This window comes from Rhinolophus sinicus, chromosome 14, assembly GCF_057876585.1.
Source record: "Rhinolophus sinicus isolate RSI-liver-muscle chromosome 14, RSI-T2T, whole genome shotgun sequence".
NCBI classification, from domain to species: Eukaryota; Metazoa; Chordata; class Mammalia; order Chiroptera; family Rhinolophidae; genus Rhinolophus; species Rhinolophus sinicus.
In genome coordinates, this window is record NC_142514.1 from 861,208 (window position 1) to 882,542 (window position 21,335).

Here is a 21,335-nt window from a genome sequence, read left to right on the forward strand (position 1 = left end):
TATGCTAAGTGAAATAAGCCAGTGGTAAAAGAATGAAGATTGTTTGATTTCACTCATGAGAGGTACATAGAGTAGTCACATCTATAGAGACAGAAAGTGGAATGCTGGTTGCCAGGAACTGGGGGTGGGGTGGTGAAATGGGGAGTTAGTGTTTAGCGGGGACAGAGTTCCAGTTTGGAAAAATGGAAAGTTCTGGAGATGGTGGTGGTGACGGCACTGTGAGTGTGCGTAATGCCCCTGAACTGTGCACTTAAAAATGGTTAAAATGATCAATTTGATGTGTGTATTACCACAGTCAAAATTCTTCATGAGCTAACATTTAAAATGTGGCATTGGCCACAAGTTCAGTAGCCTGTGCGGCTGGCTGGTGGCTGCCGTATTGGAGCGTGCCGACATAATAGTGCCCATCTTCCTCTGCAAATGACAGCCACCAGTAGCCAGGAGCGCTCGTCACACCCAGATTGTTGTCCCTACTTGTCATTTCCCATGGTAAGAAAGCATACGTAGCTTCTTGGGAAAATAATTTCAGACCTGAGGCAGAAAGCGCACAAGATGGTCCTGGAGCGTCTTACCCACAGAAAGCAAGGGCACTGTCAAAAGTCGTAGCAGGACATCAAAGTGCTCATTAGCCAACTGGGAGGGGCTCCTACCGGCCAAAGTAAGGACAACCCAAATAGCGAAACAAAAAGAAACTACGATGGCTTGAAGCACATCAAGTCTGTGAACGTCCGTGAGTTCATGCTTAAAATGGGACCCTCATTGGTCACTTTGGAAGGGTGCTTGGATGCTGTTACTATTCGGGAAACTGGGGTAGCAGCCATGCGAGGCACTTCTCCCATCTCCTTCCTGAAAAGATTTGCGTTGAGCTGGGAGGAGGGCAATTGTTTGAGGGAGCCCGCTCTCTTTCTGGGCAGACCATGGCCAATGACGGACACCGCAGGGCCACTAGGGCCTGTCCATCGCCACCATCACAGGTCTCTGACGGGCCACCTCTGCCCCAGAGTCCCTCCGTGCCCTCCACTGGGTTGGCCAAAATATGGTCAGGTCTGCATGAGGGTCGGGCTGTCCCTGCCCAGTCCTGCTTCGTCCCACTTGCAGTCACTGCTGTCAGACCAGTGTCAGGTCAGAAGGCTTCAGCCCAGTGCTTCTTCCTCCCCCTTGGTCGTTCGCAGGCTCCAGCCCCCAGTGAATCATTTGCATTCCGAATCCCATCGTGTGGTCTGTTTACTGGCATACTCAGCCTGACCCAGCTGGCACCGGGAACGGTCTGACAAAGCAGATGGTCAGGTGGGATTTGTAACTGGGTCACTCACTGCCCCGCTGGCCACAAGGAGCCCATCCTGGGCGGTACAGTAAGTCCTCATGTAGCGTTGTTTGTGGGATCTGTGGCTTTAAACCAAACGATGCACAGTAACGAAGCCAATGTTACCACCGTGGGCTGATTGATATAAACAGGAGTTAAGTCCCTTTGGCATCTCATCAATGTAACAGAATGACGCTGAGGGGAGTGATGTTATCTGAGGACCTGCTGTGTGTGGAAGCCCAGAACAGGCAGCAGCAGCTGGTAAAACTTTCACCAACAATGGGAGAATGGAGGCTGGCACCACGGTTGAGAAGGAGGTGTGTTTGGGGACGTGAAGGAGACGCTTGAGCTCAGTGAGCAGAGTGACGGTTGAGCTGCGCTGACACCCGCAAGGGAGCCTGGGATGCTGGAGACAGTTAATAAGAAACTGAAGCTGGGAGTGAGGGCCAGTGCTTCCAGGTGGTTTGTAAAGAGGCCCTTACCTTTTTCCGTGAGAGAAAAGGAAAAGCTGGAACCTGGTTGCGAGCTGACTAGCTGGACGTGTTGAGCTTTAGAGATGATTGAATCTCAGTTGAGTAGATGGGCTGTGCCAAGGTCAGGGTCCTGGTTGGGAAAACCTTGACACTTGGGATGGGGGTATCTGGGTGGACACCTCTGAACGTTTTGGCTCCCCACACTCTTCTGAAGGTTCAGAGCCTGCTGAGGTGACCCACCCTCCCCAGGAAGAGCTAGCACCCCCTTCCGTGGTCTCCAAACAAAGCAATAGACTCCCTTCCAGCATCTGCCTCCAGCCTGGCTCCTGGATGCCAGGGTTGTAGTTGGGCATAAGTTGCAGGGTCACCTGGTCAGATACATGAGCCCAAGTTATTGAACACGAGGGAATTAAGGACATGAGACCTGAGAGATGGGAACCGATGAGGGGAGCCCTCGGACTGTCCCAGCTGATTATCTGGACAAAGCTTCCAGGCCCCTTGTGGGGGAGGGGACCCAGCGGGAGGACAGGCTAGAGATGGGTTTCACCAAGATGAAAAACTTTCACTCTGCAACAGATACTGTTAGGAAAATGAATAAGTAAGACCCAGACTGGGAGAAAACTTTTGCAAACATATCCAACAAAGGACTTACACCTACAATATATAAAGAACTCTCACAACTCAATACTAGGAAGACCAACAGTGTCATTGTTAACTAGTGACGAAAATTTTGTTTTTTTAATTTTTTTTAATTGGGGAATATTGGGGAACAGTGTGTTTCTCCAGGGCCCATCAGCTCCAAGTCATTGTCCTTCAATCTAGTTGTGGAGGGCACAGCTCAGCTCCAAATCCAGTCGCCATATTCAATCTTTAGTAGCAGGGGGTGCAGCCCACCATCCCATGCGGGAATTGAACCGGCAGCCTTGTTGTTGAGAGCTCGTGCTCTAACCAACTGAGCCATCCAGCTGCCCCTAGTGACGAACGTTTTGAACAAATAAGTAAGCACATAGAAAATGCCCAGGGACCTTAGCCGTTAAGGAAATGTCCATCCAATTGACGACGAGATGCCCCCACACAGCTACACGAATGGCCCACATTAGAGGCTTACAGTCAAGCATTGCTGAGGTGATGGGACAATTCAGAGCCCCATGCAGTGCTGGTAGGACTGGACTGCAAAATGGTGTAGCCACGCTGGCCAGCGGGCAGGCCGTCTCTTACAAAGGTCAACAGAGATTCCCCTTTACAGCCCTGTGATCCCACCTCTGGTATTTATTCAAAAGAAATGAGAACACGTGTCCACGTAAAGACTTGTGCAACTTTACTCCTAATAGCCTCAAACTGGGTCCAACCCAGGTGTCTGTCAGCAGGCGGTAGTTAAGCAAGCTACGGTGCAGCTGTACAAAGGAATATTACCTAGCAATAAAAAATAAGCCACGGGCCCACACAACAGTGTGGGTGAATCTCAGACATATTATGCCAGTGAAAGAACTCAGACACCACAGACTACTGCATCAGTCACCCATGGCTGCGTAACAAACTGCCACATAGTTATCTCACAGTTCTGTGGGCCAAGGTCTCCAGCTCTACCTCTCACAAAGCTGCCGTCAAGTTGTGGGCCAGGGCCGTCGTCACCATGAGGTTCAGTGGGGCAGGACCCACTGCCCAGCTCGCTCTGGCCGTGGCGGTGTCAGCTCCCACCATCTGTTGGACCGAGGCCTCGTCCCTCAGCTCCTTGCCCGGTGAGCCTCTTGCCACATCAGCTCATGACATGGCAGCTGGTATGAACCAGAAAGAGGGTCCAAGTCACAGGCTTTTACGAGCTGACCTTGGGAGTGACAACTCATTGCTTTGGACGTCATGTTGGAGCAAGTTGCTGGGTGTAGACCCCAGGCCCAGGCCCAGAGGCAGAGGTCACTGGAAGCCATTGGGGAAGGCTGCCTCCACCAACGTCATACTGTGAGATTCCACTGATAGGAGACTTCTGAAAAGGAGACCTAAAGGGACAGGAGGAGGACACCAGTGAGTACTAAGGACCAGGGCTGCGGGGAGCAGAGGACTGCAGAGGGCAGGAGGTGGCAAACACGGGCAATGTCGTGATTATGGTGGTGATTGTACAGCCCTACACACACGTCTCAGAACCATCAAACTGTGTACTTGCAACTGGTGACGTTTACTGTATGTGAATTATACTCCAAAACAACTGACTGAAAGTAAAATAAAATAAAACCTAGTCTCCAGGCCGCAACCCACTTGGAGGTGCATGAGCTGGCCCCTCCCTCCTTCTCTCTCTCCCCACAGCCCATGGCCTTGCTTCTGTTTGAACTTGCCAGCTCATTGCTGCCCCAGGGCCTTTGCACTTTTCCATTCTCTGCCTGGAACACATGCCTGGTGTCTTCTCAGGAGGGTTAAGCTATAATTCAAGTGTTAGCTCACAGGTTACCACACAGAAAAGTCTTCCTGACCACACTAAGTGCCCACACTAAGTGACAAAAAAACAGTCATTATTTTGCTTAAGTTCCTTCCCATCTTGTCTTACATGGTGTCTTTTGTTTGTTTACTTGCAATTGTCCCTATTCTCCCTTCTAGAAGGAGGGCGGGGCTTTTTTATATCTTATTCACACCCAACATCTAAACCAATCTTGGCACATAGTAGGGTGAATAATTCCATACATATTTGTTACACGAATACCGATCTGTGTGGAGGCCCTTTTTAAGTTTACTAAACGTATTCAAAGATCAAGCCTGAAAAAGATGGCAGCAAACCTCCTGCTTTATTTCTCTGACAATCAACCCAGAGGACCAGAGAGGCTGAGGGGACCCACGGGGGGCCTTCCTCACAGAGGGGAAGAGTGGCAGGCCCCACCCTCCCCAGAGGCCTTCCCAGGCTTTGTCTGTTGTCACTCAGTCAAGCTGGCATCTAAAGGAGAATGTCTTTCTCATTTGATCGACAGCCCTTTTGTCAGGAATTGTTCATTTGTGTTTCACATTTTCTATCCCATGAAAGAATTCAAACTGCCACTTAGAAAACCACAAAATATGAACATAGAATTCTGACTTCTCCACACGATACGTGAGCAATTGTGCTTGGACGTTGCCTACTGAAGTCGTGCAGAAAAAATCCGGGCAGTGGCCAAGCTCACTGGTTCTCTGGGCCTTGATTACTAAAAACAGCAACAAACTCAGCCCATTCCGTCTGGTGAACTGCGTCCTTTGGGGATGGAACCAGCCTGTGGGTCTCAGGCTGCTGCGAGTACTTTGTATTTTATCTTTTCTGCCAACTTCCCTCTGCTTCTCCAAATGAATGGATTCCATCTGAAAATCATAGGATAAATAATTATACTCCCAGCGCAAGAAAACTCTTCTGTGTGTCACTGCCATTTTCTCTGTTTGGCGCATTTTCCGAGGAGAATAAAGCAACCTCACAAACCCATCGGCCAGGATTTTAAATTTAGCTGGAGCAGCTCCCCTCCCAGATCCCTATGACTCACCTGTGCTCCAGGGGCTCATCCTGCTGCTGCCATGGACGGAGGCCAGTGCTCGCGCGGCCCTGGGTTTGGTGCCATCCCGTCCCATGTGCTGCAAGCGCCAGGCAAGGCAATTGCCCAGAGGAATGACGCAGAAAAGGCTGCAGGCTGATGCTCTCAAGAACCGAGTGGGCGAGCAGACCACACTTTTGTGGCTTTCGCATTGCTGTTCATGGATGTGTCGTCGGGGACTCCATGGCTAAGGCGGCAGTGTCCATACCTCCCAGGGCAAAACGCATGACTGTCCGCTCAGTGCCATATGGGAGGACATCATGCCTGCCTGCACTAAGTAGAAGGAAGCTGCAGCCGCTGCCCTGAGCCCGGAACCACAGGGTAACGTGCTACCTGAGGGAGAAGCAACCGCGTTACTTGACAGATAAGCACAAAGGAAGACCACGGACGAGTTACCAGACGGTCAGGGGTCTTAGGTTTGGAGTCCGAGCCTCATTTTTACCACTGTCCAAGGGTGGGTACCAGGCCCCCGTCCTGAGCTCTTGGGGTGCCAGGACAAGGGGGTGGGCTCGTCCAGGTACGTGGGTGCCGAACACCGACCTCATCTGAAACAGAGCCTTCATATTGATTTGGAAATTTCTCCAAAATCACACTTGGAAGGTGAGGTGCTCCCCCCCAAAAGAAACAGGAGTGAAATAAACATGGGGATAACATCCAGTGCTCTCCAGAGAAGGGAGGTAGCCTGACACCCTGCAAGTCTGACTTGTTTCCAGTGAAAACGACCTGTTGCTGTGACAGGGAGACTGAGACTCTTGCTTAGAGCTCAGCCTCCTGGGCTTTCATACCAGGAAGCCAGGCGCTGCTCTCACGTTCTCCTCTTGCAAATGGACCGACCAAAGCCAGGAGAAAGGACTTCCCAGGCCACACAGCCAGTTAGGAGCAGAGCTGGGGCGTGTCAGACCTCTGCTCGTGGAGCATTTCCAGAATGCTCAGAGGGCGAGGACGAGAAAGACGAGGCTCCCCTCCTCGCAGGTGTGGACGCCCCATCGATCAGTCAATGGCTGGGCTCATCTCAGCGGGAGCCCAGCACTCAGGACCAGGCTCCTGTCTCCTGCCCTGCGGTGGGGCTGTCCCAGTCGTCTTTCCCAGTAGCTGGAGCGAGTCTGGATGGAGCTGAAGATGAGGATGGAGACCAGCTGTTCACACATCAGTGAGACGGGCCACAAACCATTAATAATTTTCAAAAGATCTGAGGAAGAAGTAACGAAAACTCACATTCTTCAGATCTGAACCGAAACCAGTCAGGGACAATACAGAACTCGAATGAAGCCTGTAGACTCTGGGGAAGAAATCAAGCCTTTGATTTAAGGTTCGTGAGTATCCCTGGGTATTCCGGAGAGGGAAGGCTACTGCTGGAGAAACCTGTGGCTGGTGGGCGGCATTGCGAGTCTAGGGGTCTGCAGGTGACGTCACCTCTCTCCGCTCTGTTTGGAAATGTGCCTCAAGGAAGAGGAGTCAATTTGATGCCACCGGACAAGACGTGTGGCTCAGAGGCCCATGCAGCGCACTGCTCCCCACGGAAAGGTCAAGGCCAATTCCCTGCCTCAGCTCAGAGAGGGGAGTGAAGACAATAAGCTGAACTCATCGAATCAAGTAGTTCAAGGTCAACACTCCTTCTCAGAGGTTATTTGCACCTGGATCGTCTCAGTAGCTGAAGGAGCGTGACAGTGAGCCCAGCTACAGTGCTGGGACAGACATCTGGACCAGCACAGAGACCTGGCCTCGCTGCTCCGCCCCAAAGCTCGAGGGTGAAAAGCAGGAGGCAGAGCTCTCTGCGGGGGCCACGCTAAGCACACCCACTGGGTGGGCTTTTGGAGACAGTCTGTGTGTTTCCCTACATGTGTTATATACCTAGTACATGGCTTAGACACAAGGGATGCTATGACGAAGCAGGTGGGGGGAGGGGTGGGGACAATAAAAATAATCCTGTGGACACCTTTTCACGAGTTGACTCAAATCTCTCTGCAAGCCCATGCACACAGACAAATGGCAGTGAGGCCACGGGGCCCCAGACTTGTCCAGGCACACCCAGATATGCAGCGTGTGGACAGCTTGAGGTCAGGGCTTCCCAACCAAGAGGGCCCACTGCAGCAGGGGCCGGGGAGGACCCTCCAAGGGAGGCATTTACGCTGAGACCCGACTGGCTCCCTTAGAGCCCGTTACTGGCTTTGGGAAAGACAGCTGGGGCCAGCCTTCCCTTCAGTTCTGGGCACTCAGGATCGGGATGCACATTTCCAGCAGCAAAGCCCTGTCTACACCTCCCTCCACCTGCCCCTGCTCTGTCCAGTGTCCAGTCAGCACAGGGGACTTAACCCACCCCACAACAAGTTTGTGGTTTTCAAGAGAAGTGAACTTTCTGTTGCCAGCTGATATCAAGTCCAGAGTGAAGAAACGAGACCGAACAACGTTTAAAGTTTGTGGCCAGCTTTTTGGGGGCAAACTGCTGCAGAATTTCACGTTGGAGAGAATTAAAATAGAAAATGGCAACGCCTAGGCTTTCTTAGCTCCTGGAGGGCAGATGTCATCGTGGGCAGAGCCCAGCCATCTGCAGTGCCCTTTAAGGGGCTGTGGACAGGCGTGGCCGAGCCTGGCCGGGCCAGGCAGAGAAGTCACCGTACTCCGTGGCCAGAGCGAGCTTGTGAGCACAGAACCCCGCTAGCGAGCAGCGACAGCGCCCACCCTCTTTTCTCTCGCCCTTCACCAGAACTGCTCGTGAAGAGCAGTCCTCTGGTTTGGGTGAGGGTTTTGGGAGGAGTTGCTGGTGGGGTCTCTCCCAATAGAAAGCAAAGGCTGCAGGGACGTTGGCACCCTCCTGGGTCCCTCCCGCGCTTCCCGAACCAGCTCCCTGGCACCTCTGAGCTCCACAAACAGCCCCGGGCAAACTCGAGGACTAGGTTGTGTGCGCGCGCACATAGGTCTGCAGACGCCCGGCGGGGCGACGGGATGCTGCGCCCCCGCGGGTGGTGCACCTGGGTCGCCTCCCGTGCAGTCGCGCAGAGGGACCCGTCAGCGGCCAGCAAGGGCAGCCGTGGTGGGATGGAGAGTTCCAAACCCCTGGCCCGGAAGCACGCCGGCGAGGGATGGGGCTCGGCTAGGCTGGGCCGCTCGGGCTGGAGGGGGCGGCGCTCGTGGCTCGGGGGCGGGAGGAATCGGCGGGCTCCGGAGTGGGGTGGGCGGGGCGGCAGGTGGGGCGGCTCCGGGCTCCGCGCTCTGCGCTCCTCCGCCCTCGCGCCAGCGTCTCGCGCCCTCCGGCTCCCTCCCGCCCGTGCCGCCGCCGCGGCCGCGGGAGAAGCAACTTCGCGAGAGCCCGCGACCGGCCGGACCCCGGCGCCGCGTCTGTCCAGCGCCAAGAGGCCCAAGGCCATGGACACGCTGGCCTGGCTGCTGACCCTGCTCGTCCTGCTCTGCGCGCAGCAGCATCGCGGCACCAGGTGAGCGAGCGCGGGGGTCCGCGCTGCGCGGAGGCCGAGACTGGGCTGCTGGGATGGAGCCGGGCGCGAACCCCCAGCTTCATTACCCCGTGTTTGCCACCATCCCCTGTTCCCTCCGTGTTTGCACCCCCTTCTAGTTCCCCCGTGTCTGTCCCCCGGTTACCCCTTGCTTACCCCGGTGTTTACCCCCAGGTTCCGCCCGTGTCTGCCCCCATCTGCCCCCCTCCCTCCAGGACTACCCCCTACTCGGTCTCCCGGCGCGGGTCCTCCATCTCCGGACCCTGCCTCCCGCCGCCCCGCCGCCCCTCCGCCCCTCCGCCCGGGTGCTGTCCGCCGTCCCGGTGCTGAACCGCTGCCTCGGGGTGGAACGAGGGCGTCGGAGCTGCTCCCAATTCTCCCCGAGCCCCGGAGCGCGTGGCGAGCTCCAGGTCCTTGGCCCCAGCTGGCACTTGGCCGGTCCCTAGCTGGCGGGTGCCCTACCAGGCGCGGGCTGCGCGCTCTGCAGGCAGGAGCTGCCGGCTGGATGAAGGGAGAGATCCTGAGAACGGGGGAGGAGGCTGCTCCCTTTCCCGTTTGAGCGCGCAGATCTGGGTGGACAAGAAGGCGCGTCCTCACGGCTGTGTGTTTGTGAAGAGTGCGGGACCAGGATGCGGTGCGGTCTCCTTTCAGGGGCCATTTCAAATGGCCTCCACTGAGCTCCGGAGTACGCAGGTGGGAGGGAGCCAGGTGCCCCTGGCAGCTGGAAAGAGGAGGATTTCTTTTTAACCCCCAGGAGGGGACGAGGGCCCTGAGTCCCAGAGAAGGAAGAGGGTAAGAAGCGAGGCCTCCCCGGACACAACTCCCTCACCCTGATTCCCAAGGACCAGCATCATCCCAGTGCACTTTGCTCCTCTCTGGGGGCTTGAAATGGGCTTCGGCTTGCCTGGCGCCCTGAACACTGAGCCTGGCCACCTTCCATGGGAGTTGTGTGTATGTGTGTGTTGGGGGGCTTTTTGAAAATCACCTTGGTGCAAAGGCTCTGCAGAGAAACCAGAGCGAAGGCGGCCGTCTCCCTCGTCCCAGGTGTCATGTCAGCCAGCTGAGGTCAGAGACGTGAGGGGCGGAAGTGGTTGAACACAAGCTGTGTTGGCTGTAAGCACACAGGCAGCACGTCCTTGTGAGTGGGGAATGTGGTCAGTTTCCTTGTTGGGGGTGGGGGTGGGGGTGGGGCCAAAGCCAGGAAGGCTTGTCCGGCTGTGCAGTGGCCATCCCGCTGGAGATCGGGGATCATGGATGCAGCCCGTCCTCGGTGGCTGTGCTGTTTCATCCCGCCCCACGGGCCTTTCTCCTTCCTCCTTTCCTACTTCACTGCACCAGGAAGGTCAAAGCTTTGAGGCGTGGCTGTAGACGGGATAAGCTGCTGGCTCCAGCCCACGGCCATGGCCACACAATTCTGCAATCCAAGCCGCTCTGAACCCCAACATCTTAGCCCAAGTTTGCCTCCAAAACTCACTTGGCAGGAAAGCCTGTCCCGCTCTGATATGAGGCTCATTTGTCTTTATTCATGCTATTTCCGGGCATATTTATACATATCCTGCTGGGAAATTCTCCAGACACCCCCAAGTCTGCACGTGCACCATGTCTCGCCTTTCTAAAATATGACACATTCTGAACTCCGACCCCATCTGGCTCCCGGGTGTTTTTGGTGAGGGATGTGCCTGTGTGTCTGGCCCCAGCTGGATAAGGGCCTCAGGCTTTGTGGCCTCGTGGGTGACCTTCAGACAGAGCGCTGCTGTCCATTTGGGTCTTCCTTTCCATTAGCTTCTGTGTCCCTCCAGCACAGAAACAAGGACTGCACCCCTTGCCCCTCGCGGTCCGGGCCCTCACCCCTGCAGCAGTGTGGGAGGACAGCGGGGCTAACGGGAGGGGCCTGTTCGAGAGCCCAGGCGTCCCGGTGGGAGAGGCTGGGTGGGATGAGAAGTATCCTGCTGTGCAGCATTGTCGTCGGGTGGAGGCCATGCCTTCCCCGAGTCTGAAGACCCACTCACGCAGTGGGCACCAAGCTCGCCAGCTGCATGCTGAGTGGGTGGCCTTCCCCGGCTGCTGGCACCTCCGTCTCCCTGGCGAAGCTGTGCCTGCGTGCCAGCTCACCGAGCACTCGTCACGGTGTTTCTCTTTGCCTTGGTAACTGAGGTGCCAGCAGGGCTGGTGTTGCTCTAAACGCAGCCGTCAGGGATCCGTGGGCTTGTGTGCGTGGTGGAGGGGCCCTCGGAGGGAGGAGCACCCTGCTGCCTTGTTCAGCCTCCCACCTTCCCCTTCTGTCCCCAGGGGCACAGACAAGTGTAGGGTGGGGTTGTTCCTGGGTGGGGCCCAGAGAGGGAGGGAGGCCTGCTGACACCTGAGCTGCCTGTGGAGTCGTGGCAGCTGTTCTACCCCAGCAGTTTGAGCCTGGCATGTATCCCCAATGGAAGCCCCAACCCTAGGCCACCGCTGGGTCCCAGGCCAGCAGATGAGTCAGGAGCTCTGTTCGGAGGAGCTAGTCAGAGTCCCCACACTCTCACTTCATGCTGAGCGCCCCCCACTGGGAGCCGACCCCTTAACTCTAGCCCTGAATGCCAGCCACCATGGAGCTCGTGTTCCTTGGCTCTCTGGCCTTTCACTGGAAGACATGGGCCCTGTCCTAGGTGACAAGTGACATCAGGGGGCAGCCTGTCCCCTCCCCCGCTAGGTGGCAGAGGCTAAGAACTCTACTAGCAGCTTGCCGCTTCCAGGTGAGCTTTACAGTGGGGGGCTTGTCCCGGGCTTTGCCCTCATGTCCCCAGTGGGCCTGGGACCAGAGTGGGGGAGGGGAGGGTGTCTGCCTGCGCCACCCACCACTCTGATGCCCAGAGAGGACGGTGTCTCCTGACGACCTCGTTCCAGGCTGCCACTGCCGCAGGATGACAGCTGGGCCAGTCCAAAAATAAAGCCTGTTTCGAATCCCTTTACATCCGACCTTCAGGGTGACCTCCATTTGCATTTTTAATTGTGCTTTGCTGGGGGCCAGGACCTCATTTCATTCCTTCTTATACTTTGTTACAAAGTGCCAGCCCTCCCCACCCTGGACTGGGCCATGGTCTGGGAGGACCAAGGGGGTCCTATGGGATAGATCGGGGGTCTGCAAGTTTCATGAGCTAAGGAACTTCCAGTTCAAAGGAAACCTTCTTCAAAAGGCCGTGCATGAAACAGACGAGGCTGCTGCTGCTCCCAAACTCAGGCAGCCCTGGGCGCTCCTGAAGCCCCTGAGAGGACAGTGTAAGGGTCACATTTCCCTGGAGGCTCTGCGCAGTCAGCAGTGGAACTGGCCCCACCCACTGTTACTCCAGCACTTAAGCCAGCAACCCGAGGCCCCCTGGTGGCACCCAGTTTGGGACAGGCCCCTTGCCTTCTCAGGTGTGTGGGCTCCCTCCAGCTCCCTCTGCTGCGCTGTCTAGCCCGGCTCACCTGCACTCACTCTCTCCCACATGCATGTCCGTCTCCCACCAGAAACATGGTTTTGAAAGGGTCCCCTCACGCAGCTCCCGCCCCAGAGCCCTGGTGTACTTGTTGACCCTGGATGAAACCGTGGGGGGCTTGCCAAGACGGAGGTGGTGGCTGGAAGGGGGATGAGTAGACACAGGCTGGAATGAAGCCTTGGTTGGGCCTGGAGGAGCAGGGGCCAGAAGACAGCCGGAGCTGGAGCTATGGGTGTGGGAAGCAGTGGGCCCATGTAGGGCGCTGAGGAAGGGGCTGGACACAGAGGCTGGACGCGGGGCCTCAGCTTGGCTATGCTGATGAGCAGGAGATGGTCCAGCCCGCAGTTGACTAGGAGACAGTCCCTGAGGGAGCAGGAGGCCAAGGGGAACCTGGGGTGTGGCTTGCACCGTTGGGAGGGGAGGAATGGCCAGCTAGCAGCGCACTGGAAGCTGAGAAGGGACGGTGGGCTTCTCGCTGTGGCCTGAAGGGCCCAGAATGGGGCACCTGGGTACGTAGCCACAGCTAACTTCAGTGTGTCTGTCTCCAGGAAGAGACCCATGGCTTCAGGGCTCCTGGAAGCCCTGGATCCAGATCCTGGCTCAGGCCAGACTTGGGGCCCAAGGTGACCTTGTCAGGATATGTGATTCAGAGAAGAACAAGAGGATTATTCCTGAATGCACCTCATTCCAGGCTCAAATTCAGGAGAAGTGGTGGTCCACTGTGGTGGTCCCGGAGGCGGGGTGTGAGTTTCTTGTGGCAGCTGTAACAAGTGACCACACACTGGGGGCCTAAAACACCAGCAATGTGCTCTCCAGCAATTCTGGAGGCTGAAGTCCGCGATCAAGTGTTGGTAGGTTGGTCCTTCTGAGGCTGAGGGAGAATCCGGTCTGGCCTCCCCCAGCTTTGGTGCCCCGAGTCCAGTGTCTGCCCCATCGTCACATGGCCTTCTCCCCACGCATCTGTTTTCTGTTCTTAGAAGGGTCTCAGTTGTTTTATTAGGGTCTCAGAATGTTGCTAATTCAGCATGATCTCATCTTAACTAATTACAGCAGTGAATAGGTATCCTATTTCCAAATAAAGCCCTATTCTGAGGTTCTGGGTAGACATGAGTTTTGGGGGTCACTGTTCACCCCAGGCCAGGGGAGCAGAAGGAGGGTGGCCAGGTGGAACTGTTGGGGAGCTCAGTGCTTCTGGCAGTCCCAGTGTGTGGGCCACGGATGCCTGCCATGTGTGGACACCCCCATGGCCCTGCCAGGCTGTCAGTGGGATTGTCCTGCCACCAGCAGGCACAGCTCCCAGCTTCTCTGGGGTCAGAAACACACGGCCATTTCGGGACATGTGGGGCCAGGCCTGGGCCTGCTTGGGAATGGACAGAACAGGAGGCTGGCTGCAGCCTCCTGTGGGCTGGCTCTGGGTCAGGTTTGGGACCTCACCTAGTCTCTCCTCCTCTGCCCTCAGCCTCCTGGTCACACATCTTTTCTCCCAAGTCCCCTCCTGTGGGACACTTCCTCCTCAGAGGCTGAAATGGGGGCCATGTGCCCTTGTTGGGGTCCTCTGAGGCCTATCCTATGAGGGCCCTTAATGTGGGGGCTCCAGGGCTGGCTGCCTCTGTGGGCCACTTGTGGAGAGAGCCTGGGGTGCCGCCTGAAGTGGGCAGCCTCCCCCAGGCCATGTGGGTGAGCAGAGGCTGGTGGAAGAGACGAAGGGCCCCTCCTAGGCTCCCTGTTCCCCATGAGCCCTCCCTGGAGGGGCTCTCACAGTGGTCGGCCCCGTCCCCCATGGCCTAGGTGCCCAGGGCAGAGCTCCAGCCCCAAGAAGGGACCCAGGCTCTGTCCCTGGTGGCCTGCCTGTGACCAGTGGTCTTCGTGTTTCCAGAGCGATGACTGACATTGGGGACTACGTGGGCTCCAACCTGGAGATATCCTGGCTCCCCAACCTGGATGGCCTCGTGGAGGGCTATGCCCGCAACTTCCGGCCAGGCATTGGAGGTGAGCGCGGCGGTCAGCCGGGGCCCTGGGCCCAGCTGTGGGTGTGAGTCCCCAGGCTCTGGTCTGGCTCCCCTGAGGGGTGAGCAGGCCTCCAGCGCCAGGCCCTAGGGATGCAGCTGGGGCCCATGTCCTCCGAGGCCTCATGCAGACTTGACGGAGCTGACCCTCCCTGCAAACCCCTGGCGCTCCGCATTCTGCCTTGGGCCGCAGCCCCACCCCCTCTTCACAGGTCCGCCTGTGAACGTGGCACTTGCCATCGAGGTGGCCAGCATTGACCACATCTCAGAGGTGAACATGGTAGGTGCCGCTGGTCTCTGCCCCCCCCCCCCGCCCCTTGCGTGTGCCCCTGGGACGGAGCAGGCTGACGGCAGGACCCCTCTCTCCCGCCCCCCCATCCCCACAGGAGTACACCATGACGGTGTTCCTGCACCAGAGCTGGCGGGACAGCAGGCTCTCCTACAACCACACCAACGAGACCCTGGGCCTGGACAGCCGCTTCGTGGACAAGCTCTGGCTTCCTGACACCTTCATCGTGAACGCCAAGTCCGCCTGGTTCCACGACGTGACCGTGGAGAACAAGCTCATCCGGCTGCAGCCAGACGGGGTGATCCTGTACAGCATCCGGTGAGCCCCACCTGCCGCCCAGGGGGCCTGGGGGAGGGTCCTGTAGAGCATCTGGTGAGCTCCACCCCCACCCAGGGGGATGGGGGCTGTTTACACATGGACCTCTCTGTCTGCAGAGGTTGCCGGCCCACCGGAAGCTGGCAGGTGTAGCTTTTGGTTAGCACGGAGCCCATCTGCTTTTCAATTGGGGTGAAAGTCACATAACAAAATCAGCCATTTAAAAATGAATAATCAGTGGCATTTCGCACATTCACAATGCTGTGCTAACATCACCTCTATCTAGTTCCAAACCATTTCATTCCTGGAAAAGGAGACCCTGCACCCACTAAGCAGTCACTCCCCCCACCCGCCCCTGAAACCACCAATCTGCTTTCTGTTCCTGTGGATTTGCCCATTCCGACACTTTGTACAAAGTGAATCATATGCTCTGTGTATCATCTCTGGAACCTCTCCGTGCCCTTCCTTCACTGAACATGGTGCCTTTGAGGCTGATCCACTTGCATCGCTAGTCAGAATCTCATTCCTTTTCTGGCTGAGTGACATCCCACACGTGGGTCCAGCCAGCACTGCTTCTCTGTCCACTCGTCCATCAACGGATGCTGGGCTGTGTCACCTTCTGGCAATTGTGAGCTATGCTGCTGTGCACACGTGTGTTCGTGTCTTTGAACACGTGTTTTCCAACACGTGCCTTTTAAAAATGGAATTAATTGCCAACATTTTGAAAATCAGGTTTAAATTCTACAGGAATCTAAATTCTACTGGAAAGTCAGAATGCTTGGTGGCCAGGGCTTTGCACACGCTACAGGGTCAGTGGGACGCCCTGGGGGCTCACCGGGGGCTGGCGGGGGGGGGGCTCTGGCTGGACCCACCTTCTAGACCTGGCTTAGCCACACAGTCCAGCATTTTGAAGGATGCAGAAAGTGAATGAAACCCAGTCTTTGATTCCTGAAAGAAGACCCACAAATACCTGTAAAGTTTTCAGTTTCCACCCAGAAGCTGGCGCCCTGCCCTTGGAGCCTTTGTACAAGGCAGTGAGGCGGTACTGCCATGCCAGGCGGGGCCCCTGGGTGGTGCAGGGGCGTCTCCGTCTGTCGGGTCAGGGGGTCTGCCAGCTCCCAGGGGCTGGCATCGCCCCCGGGGACCTCACTGGCCCGTTGTCTGACAGGATCACCTCCACGGTGGCCTGTGACATGGACCTGGCCAAATACCCCATGGACGAGCAGGAGTGCATGCTGCACCTGGAGAGCTGTGAGTGCCGCGCAGGCTGGGGGGCTGCGCGTGGCCAGCCACGCTGGCTTCTCCGGGGACTTTGGTGCGGAAGGCAGGGGACTTGAGCAGTTGGCCTGGCTCAAGGGCATGGGGCATCCACGGAGTGAGGAGCCTGGCGGGAAGAGAAGGGTGTATAAGGCCTGAGCAGCCTGGCCTGCCTCCCAGGGGTCAGTGCCCCGCCAGGGACAGCCGGCCTTGGAGCCCAGACAAGGCATGTAGCTACATCTTTGGGCCAGGATGGCAGCCCCTGTGGGTCACCCGGTGATTCTGGCCCCGTCCACCTCCCGAGGTGCCAGGTGTGGCCACTGTTTCGGGCCTCCACATGGGCAGGGTGTTCCTGCCGTGGGCTGCTGGGGGTGGAGGGCACTGCGCTCTGCTACCCATCGTGGGCTCTCCTGCAGATGGCTACTCATCCGAGGACATCGTCTACTACTGGTCTGAAAACCAGGAGCAGATCCACGGGCTAGACAAGCTGCAGCTGGCCCAGTTCACCATCACCAGCTACCGCTTCACCACGGAGCTGATGAACTTCAAACTGGGTAACGTGGCCTCTGCGGCCTCTTCCTGCGAGCCCAGCTTGTGGCATCCCCGTGCATTTAGCTGAGCCACTAGTGGCTCTGAGGGCCCCCAGGGTGCAGCTGGAACACAGCTGTTGGGTGTGGGATGAGCTACGGTGACGGCGGATGTCCTCCATCTTGCTCCTCGGTCCTTTGCTGCTTCCCGGGCTAGCAGCACTCTGGGTTTGGGGGGAACCTGAGGAAGGCGGGGCACTCCCTGAGCCCCAGGACTGCAGGGGCTCAGGGACCAAGCCTGGGGGGCTGCCTTGTGTGCTGTCCCCTCCTGCCTGCTCATTGGCTCTTTCCTCGAGCTTGGCTGTGCGTGGAGCAGGGCCGGGAGAGGAGGAGGCGGGCCGACCCCACTGCTGGGAGGGTCCCTCTGGGCCAGCGAGCAACGAGCACCGCTGAATTCTTTCTCTTTTCTTCCTCTGGGAGGCTGTGTGGCAGGGCCAGCCTGTCCCCTAAGGCCAGGCCCAGGGCGGGGGAGACCCCTGGCCCTCCAGGCTGTGGGGGAGGTGCAGATGGCGGAGGTCTGGGGTCTTCCTGCCTTCTGAGGCTTGCAGTGGCCCGAGGGCCCGGTGTGTGGCGGTGGGGCAGGGACAGTGCTGGGCGCTGACAGGGTGACCCCTGCAGCTGGCCAGTTCCCGCGGCTCAGCCTACACTTCCATCTCCGGAGGAATCGGGGCGTCTACATCATCCAGTCCTACATGCCCTCCGTCCTCCTGGTTGCCATGTCCTGGGTCTCCTTCTGGATCAGTCAGGCAGCGGTGCCTGCCAGGGTGTCTCTAGGTACGGGCCTGGCCACTCCTCTGAGGGAGCGGGTGGTAGGGCGGGGGTCCCGGGAGCCATGAGCCCAGGCCTTGTCCCCAGCTCCTCGAGCTGGCTGTCCCGGGGCAGTGGCCGCCCTGGCCGGGCCTGGTCTGAGGAGCCTGACCTGTACCTGGGCTGGGCTGGGGCAGGGCGATGAGATGGCACCGCCATTCCCACCAGGCATCACCACCGTGCTGACCATGACCACCCTGATGGTCAGTGCCCGCTCCTCCCTCCCACGGGCATCGGCCATCAAGGCGCTGGACGTGTACTTCTGGATCTGCTATGTGTTTGTGTTTGCCGCACTGGTGGAGTACGCCTTCGCCCACTTCAATGCCGACTACCGGAAGAAGCAAAAGGCCAAGGTCAAGGTCACAGAGCAGCGGGCGGAGGTGAGGCTGGGCCAGGCTGGCTCTCTTGTGCTCTGAGCCAAGGACAGCCCCCACCCCCAACACACACAGGGGGGAGGCAGCCACATTTTCCTGGGCCCAACCTGGGACCCTCTGCCGACTGCTCTGGGATATTCCTTGAAGGCTGTGGGCTCCAGGGGAGCAGGCTCTGATACCCCAGCTCCAGCCTGCTGTAGGTCATGGCCGGCCTGGGTGGAGAGTCCTGTGTGGCAGCCCCTGGTCATCCTGGGCCGGGCTCAATCCTGCTTCCTCCTCACCCCTGGGGCAGGTGGACGTGAAGAACGCCATTGTCCTGTTCTCCCTCTCGGCTGCCGGTGTCTCCCAGGAGCTGGCCGTGTCCCGCCGGCCGTGTCGTGTGGCTGGGAACCTCATGGGCTCCTACAGGTCGGTGGAAGTGGAGTCGGGGGACACGGAGAAGCAGGGGGCAGCGCGCTCGGGGGGCCAGGGAGGCCTCCGTGCACTCTTCAAGCCCATCGACGCTGACACCATTGACATCTATGCCCGTGCCGTGTTCCCTGCGGCGTTTGCAGCTGTCAATGTCATCTACTGGGCGGCCTATGCCATGTGAGGCCAGGCATCCTGCTGCCCAAACCTCTGGGAACAAAGGCTCCTCGGATTGACCTGCCCGCTCTGTGTGTTTCAAAGTGGGACAACAAGGAGTCACAAAACACAAGAGGAAAGCTGCAGCCACCCTGAGCCCCTGGGCTCTGTCCCCACCCTTGCCTGGACACCACCCAGGAGCCCTTCCACATGTCCCTCCTGCGGACGCCCGGCCTGGTTCCTCCTTCCCAGTGGCAGAGCCAGCCTGACCCCGAGGTGGAGCCAGGCGGGCGCAGGGCCCTTGGGGACTCGGCACTCGACTTGGAAAAGGATCCTGGTGCTCGGACTTTGCTCTGTGGGGTTGGACCAGGGAGCGGGAGGAGGCTGGGTGTGGACGGAGCTCACTGCCTTGGTGAGATGGTGGAGAGGGTGGTCATGGGCCTTTGGTACCAGCATGAAATAAAACCAAGCCTTCAGCCACGGTGACATTCAGTGTCACGACAGCTGGATTGTGGCCTCTCCCGGTACCTAGAGAGCTCTCCTCCAGCCATGGTCTCCGTGAGCTCGGGGACTTGGACACAGAGACGTGAGGACAGAGTGCCTCTGGGCGGTGTCCAGGAGGCTGAGCCAGGTGGCCACATCGGGGGCATCAGGGGGAGGGGCAGGGAGCAGGGGCCCTCGAGGAGTCTCCATCCCTCCCTGGTCTCTTGGTCCCACGGCCAGGGTGCCACTGTGGTGCCTTCTCTGATGTGGAGGTATGGGAATAGAAGCCATCAAGTCCCTGCGAACACCCTCCAGCCCCTTCCCACCTCTGGTGCTACCTTGGAGGTGGGGTGACAAGATTGCAGTTTGACAACCGTTAACTGCTGGACACCAGACAGGCAGCTCTTAACAAGGGGGTCTGATTTTCCCGTCAGTACCCTCAGAAGAAGCAGGAGTGTGCAATTAGCAGCTGCAAGGGCTGCTGTGTGCTGCAGGGCTGGGAATGCCAGCCCCTATGGGCAAGGTGCCCTGCTGTGGTTAGGGTGGCAGCTGGGCCACAGCCCTGCTGACCCCATGGGGCCCCTCCAGTGGGACCCCACCCCAAGCCACCTTGAGGGGAGCATGCTGGTGACTGGGTGTGAATCAGAAAGGGAGCCCTGCTGGTCCATCTGCCCTCAGCTGGCACAAGCTGCCCAGGGGACCCCAGTGTCCCTAGGCCATAGGGCTGGATCCTGAAGGACACTCACCCACAGGCAGTGCCCAGCTGGCAGTGACCACTGAGATCCAGGGACACAGGGCCCAGCTGCTTTCCAAAGGACCAGGCCGTGTCCCAGGGCAGAGGAGGGCATTGGCCGCCTGCCCAAACCTCAGCCTGGGGCCCACCACCTCCACGTCTAGCCCCAGCCCTAGCTCGAAGGCCCCTGCCGCCTAAGGACCCCTCCTCAAACCCTGCTGTCCCTTTGGGCCGCTGCTCCAAGGGACTTGGCTGCAGGTCATGCCGGGGATGAGATGGACCCGCGCGCAGGGCCTCCAGGCTGCAGTGTGACCAGGAGCTAGGAGCGAGCAGACAGCAGGTGGCCAAGGAACAGCCAAGGCTCCAGGCCACCTTCCGGCAGCAGTGGTGGCCGGCCGAGCCCAGACAGCTACGTGGACAGGACAGAGAGACAAAGGACAGTGTGCCAGGAGCAGTGACCCTTTCCCCTCCCCTACCTCAGCACCTTCCCCTTTGTGTGATCTTGGGCACGGTCACTGCCCCCTCCTCCCTGGAACATGGAGAGTTGCCCTGGGGGTGGGGCGGCTCACTGAAGCTACCAAGCTGGGTCCAAGACTGCGGTAGCACCCCTTACCCCCGGGGGCACCCAGGCTCCTGCCCTAAGGCCCAGCCTGTTACCCAGGCCTCAGGGTACGCACAGGTGGGTTCAAAGTTCACAGAGCTGCTGGGCTCACCTGGGAGCAGAGGTCAGGCCATCTCCCCTCTGCTGCCAGGACCCTATGCTCAGTGCCCGCCCCCCTCCCGCCTGTCCCAGGCTTGCAGGCTGCCCCCTTTCTGCCTTGTGCCCACAAGGAGCTATTTAAAGCCAGCTTTGTGCTGCCTCAGGCACCCACGCAGCGAGGCCCCCGGGCAGCAGCCTGCGCCTGATTCCGCTGCCAGCAATCACTCCCTCCAGCCTGCAGGCCGCTATTTCTGCCGCGTATTTACAGGGCAGGAAAAAGGGACGGGAAGAACGGCTGCTTTTAAACACAGTTCTATTCTCGTGTTGATGACACGAGCAGATTGAAGGCTAGGCAGATCAAGGTTTGCAGCTGAGAGGAGCTGGCCTGGGAAGGAGATGTGAGCATTTCCTGCAACAGGCGCACCTGGGCTGGTGCAAGGGCAGGAGGCAGGAGGCAGGAGGCAGCGGGAGGCGGGTTCCCCACATGCCTCATTCCTGTAGGGACTGGCTTTGGGGGCTGGGGGCTTCCTTGCCTGTCCTATCTGGCAGAGGCTGGAGTGCGGGTTGCCAGCGCAGACACTTAATGCTTACCTGAGAGCTGGGACAGTTTGCCCCCAAGCTGGAGGCCTGGAGTCTGGGGACAGCGCCCCAGCTTCCCGCTCTCACCTGTGGTGGGGGCAGGAGAGCACTGACCTTCCCCGTGGAGTGAAGGAAACGCCCACACCTGGGGGCACCAGTTTGGTTTCCTCAAAAGCAGAGCCTGAGACCAGGACTTGGGTGCAGGGACTTTATTTGGGGAGGGGTTAAGTGTCCTGGGGCTGCCGTAACCAAGCATCCCAGACTGGGGGGCTTACGACAACAGAAATCTCCCCTCTCCCAGTTCTGGATGTCAGAAGCTCAAGACCCACGTGTGGGCAGGATTGTTCCTTCTGAGGGAGTCGGTCCCAGGCCTCTGCCAGCTCCAGGTGCTGCCGGCACCCCCTGGCACTCCTTGCTTGTAGACA

At 58.4% G+C, this 21,335-nt stretch overlaps 1 protein-coding gene and 1 long non-coding RNA gene across 2 annotated transcripts; one reads left to right on the top strand and one right to left on the bottom strand.

The window, feature by feature from the left end:
- Positions 1-2,481: 2,481 nt before the first annotated feature.
- On the bottom strand, positions 2,482-6,164 carry LOC141572068 (uncharacterized). Its single transcript, XR_012497109.2, has 2 exons — positions 5,265-6,164; positions 2,482-3,770 (listed from the first exon to the last, which is right to left on the bottom strand). It is a non-coding gene; the product is annotated as an uncharacterized LOC141572068 (long non-coding RNA).
- A 1,978-nt stretch (positions 6,165-8,142) lies between these two features.
- Positions 8,143-18,901, top strand: GABRD (gamma-aminobutyric acid type A receptor subunit delta). Its single transcript, XM_074334260.2, has 9 exons — positions 8,143-8,743; positions 14,093-14,205; positions 14,435-14,502; positions 14,609-14,829; positions 15,995-16,077; positions 16,500-16,637; positions 17,289-17,444; positions 17,646-17,857; positions 18,144-18,901. The coding sequence occupies exons 1-9, from the start codon at positions 8,256-8,258 to the stop codon at positions 18,441-18,443; spliced, it is 1,779 nt and encodes a 592-aa protein (XP_074190361.2). The 5' UTR covers positions 8,143-8,255; the 3' UTR covers positions 18,444-18,901.
- Positions 18,902-21,335: the final 2,434 nt, after the last annotated feature.

Bases quoted from the DNA above. Each gene is read 5' to 3' on its own strand.
- GABRD (XM_074334260.2), top strand. From the start codon at position 8,256: ATGCTGCGCCCCCGCGGGTGGTGCACCTGGGTCGCCTCCCGTGCAGTC. The intron at 14,830-15,994 runs GTGAGCCCCACC...GTTGTCTGACAG, and splicing joins GTGATCCTGTACAGCATCCG to GATCACCTCCACGGTGGCCT. The intron at 17,858-18,143 runs GTGAGGCTGGGC...CCCCTGGGGCAG, and splicing joins TCACAGAGCAGCGGGCGGAG to GTGGACGTGAAGAACGCCAT.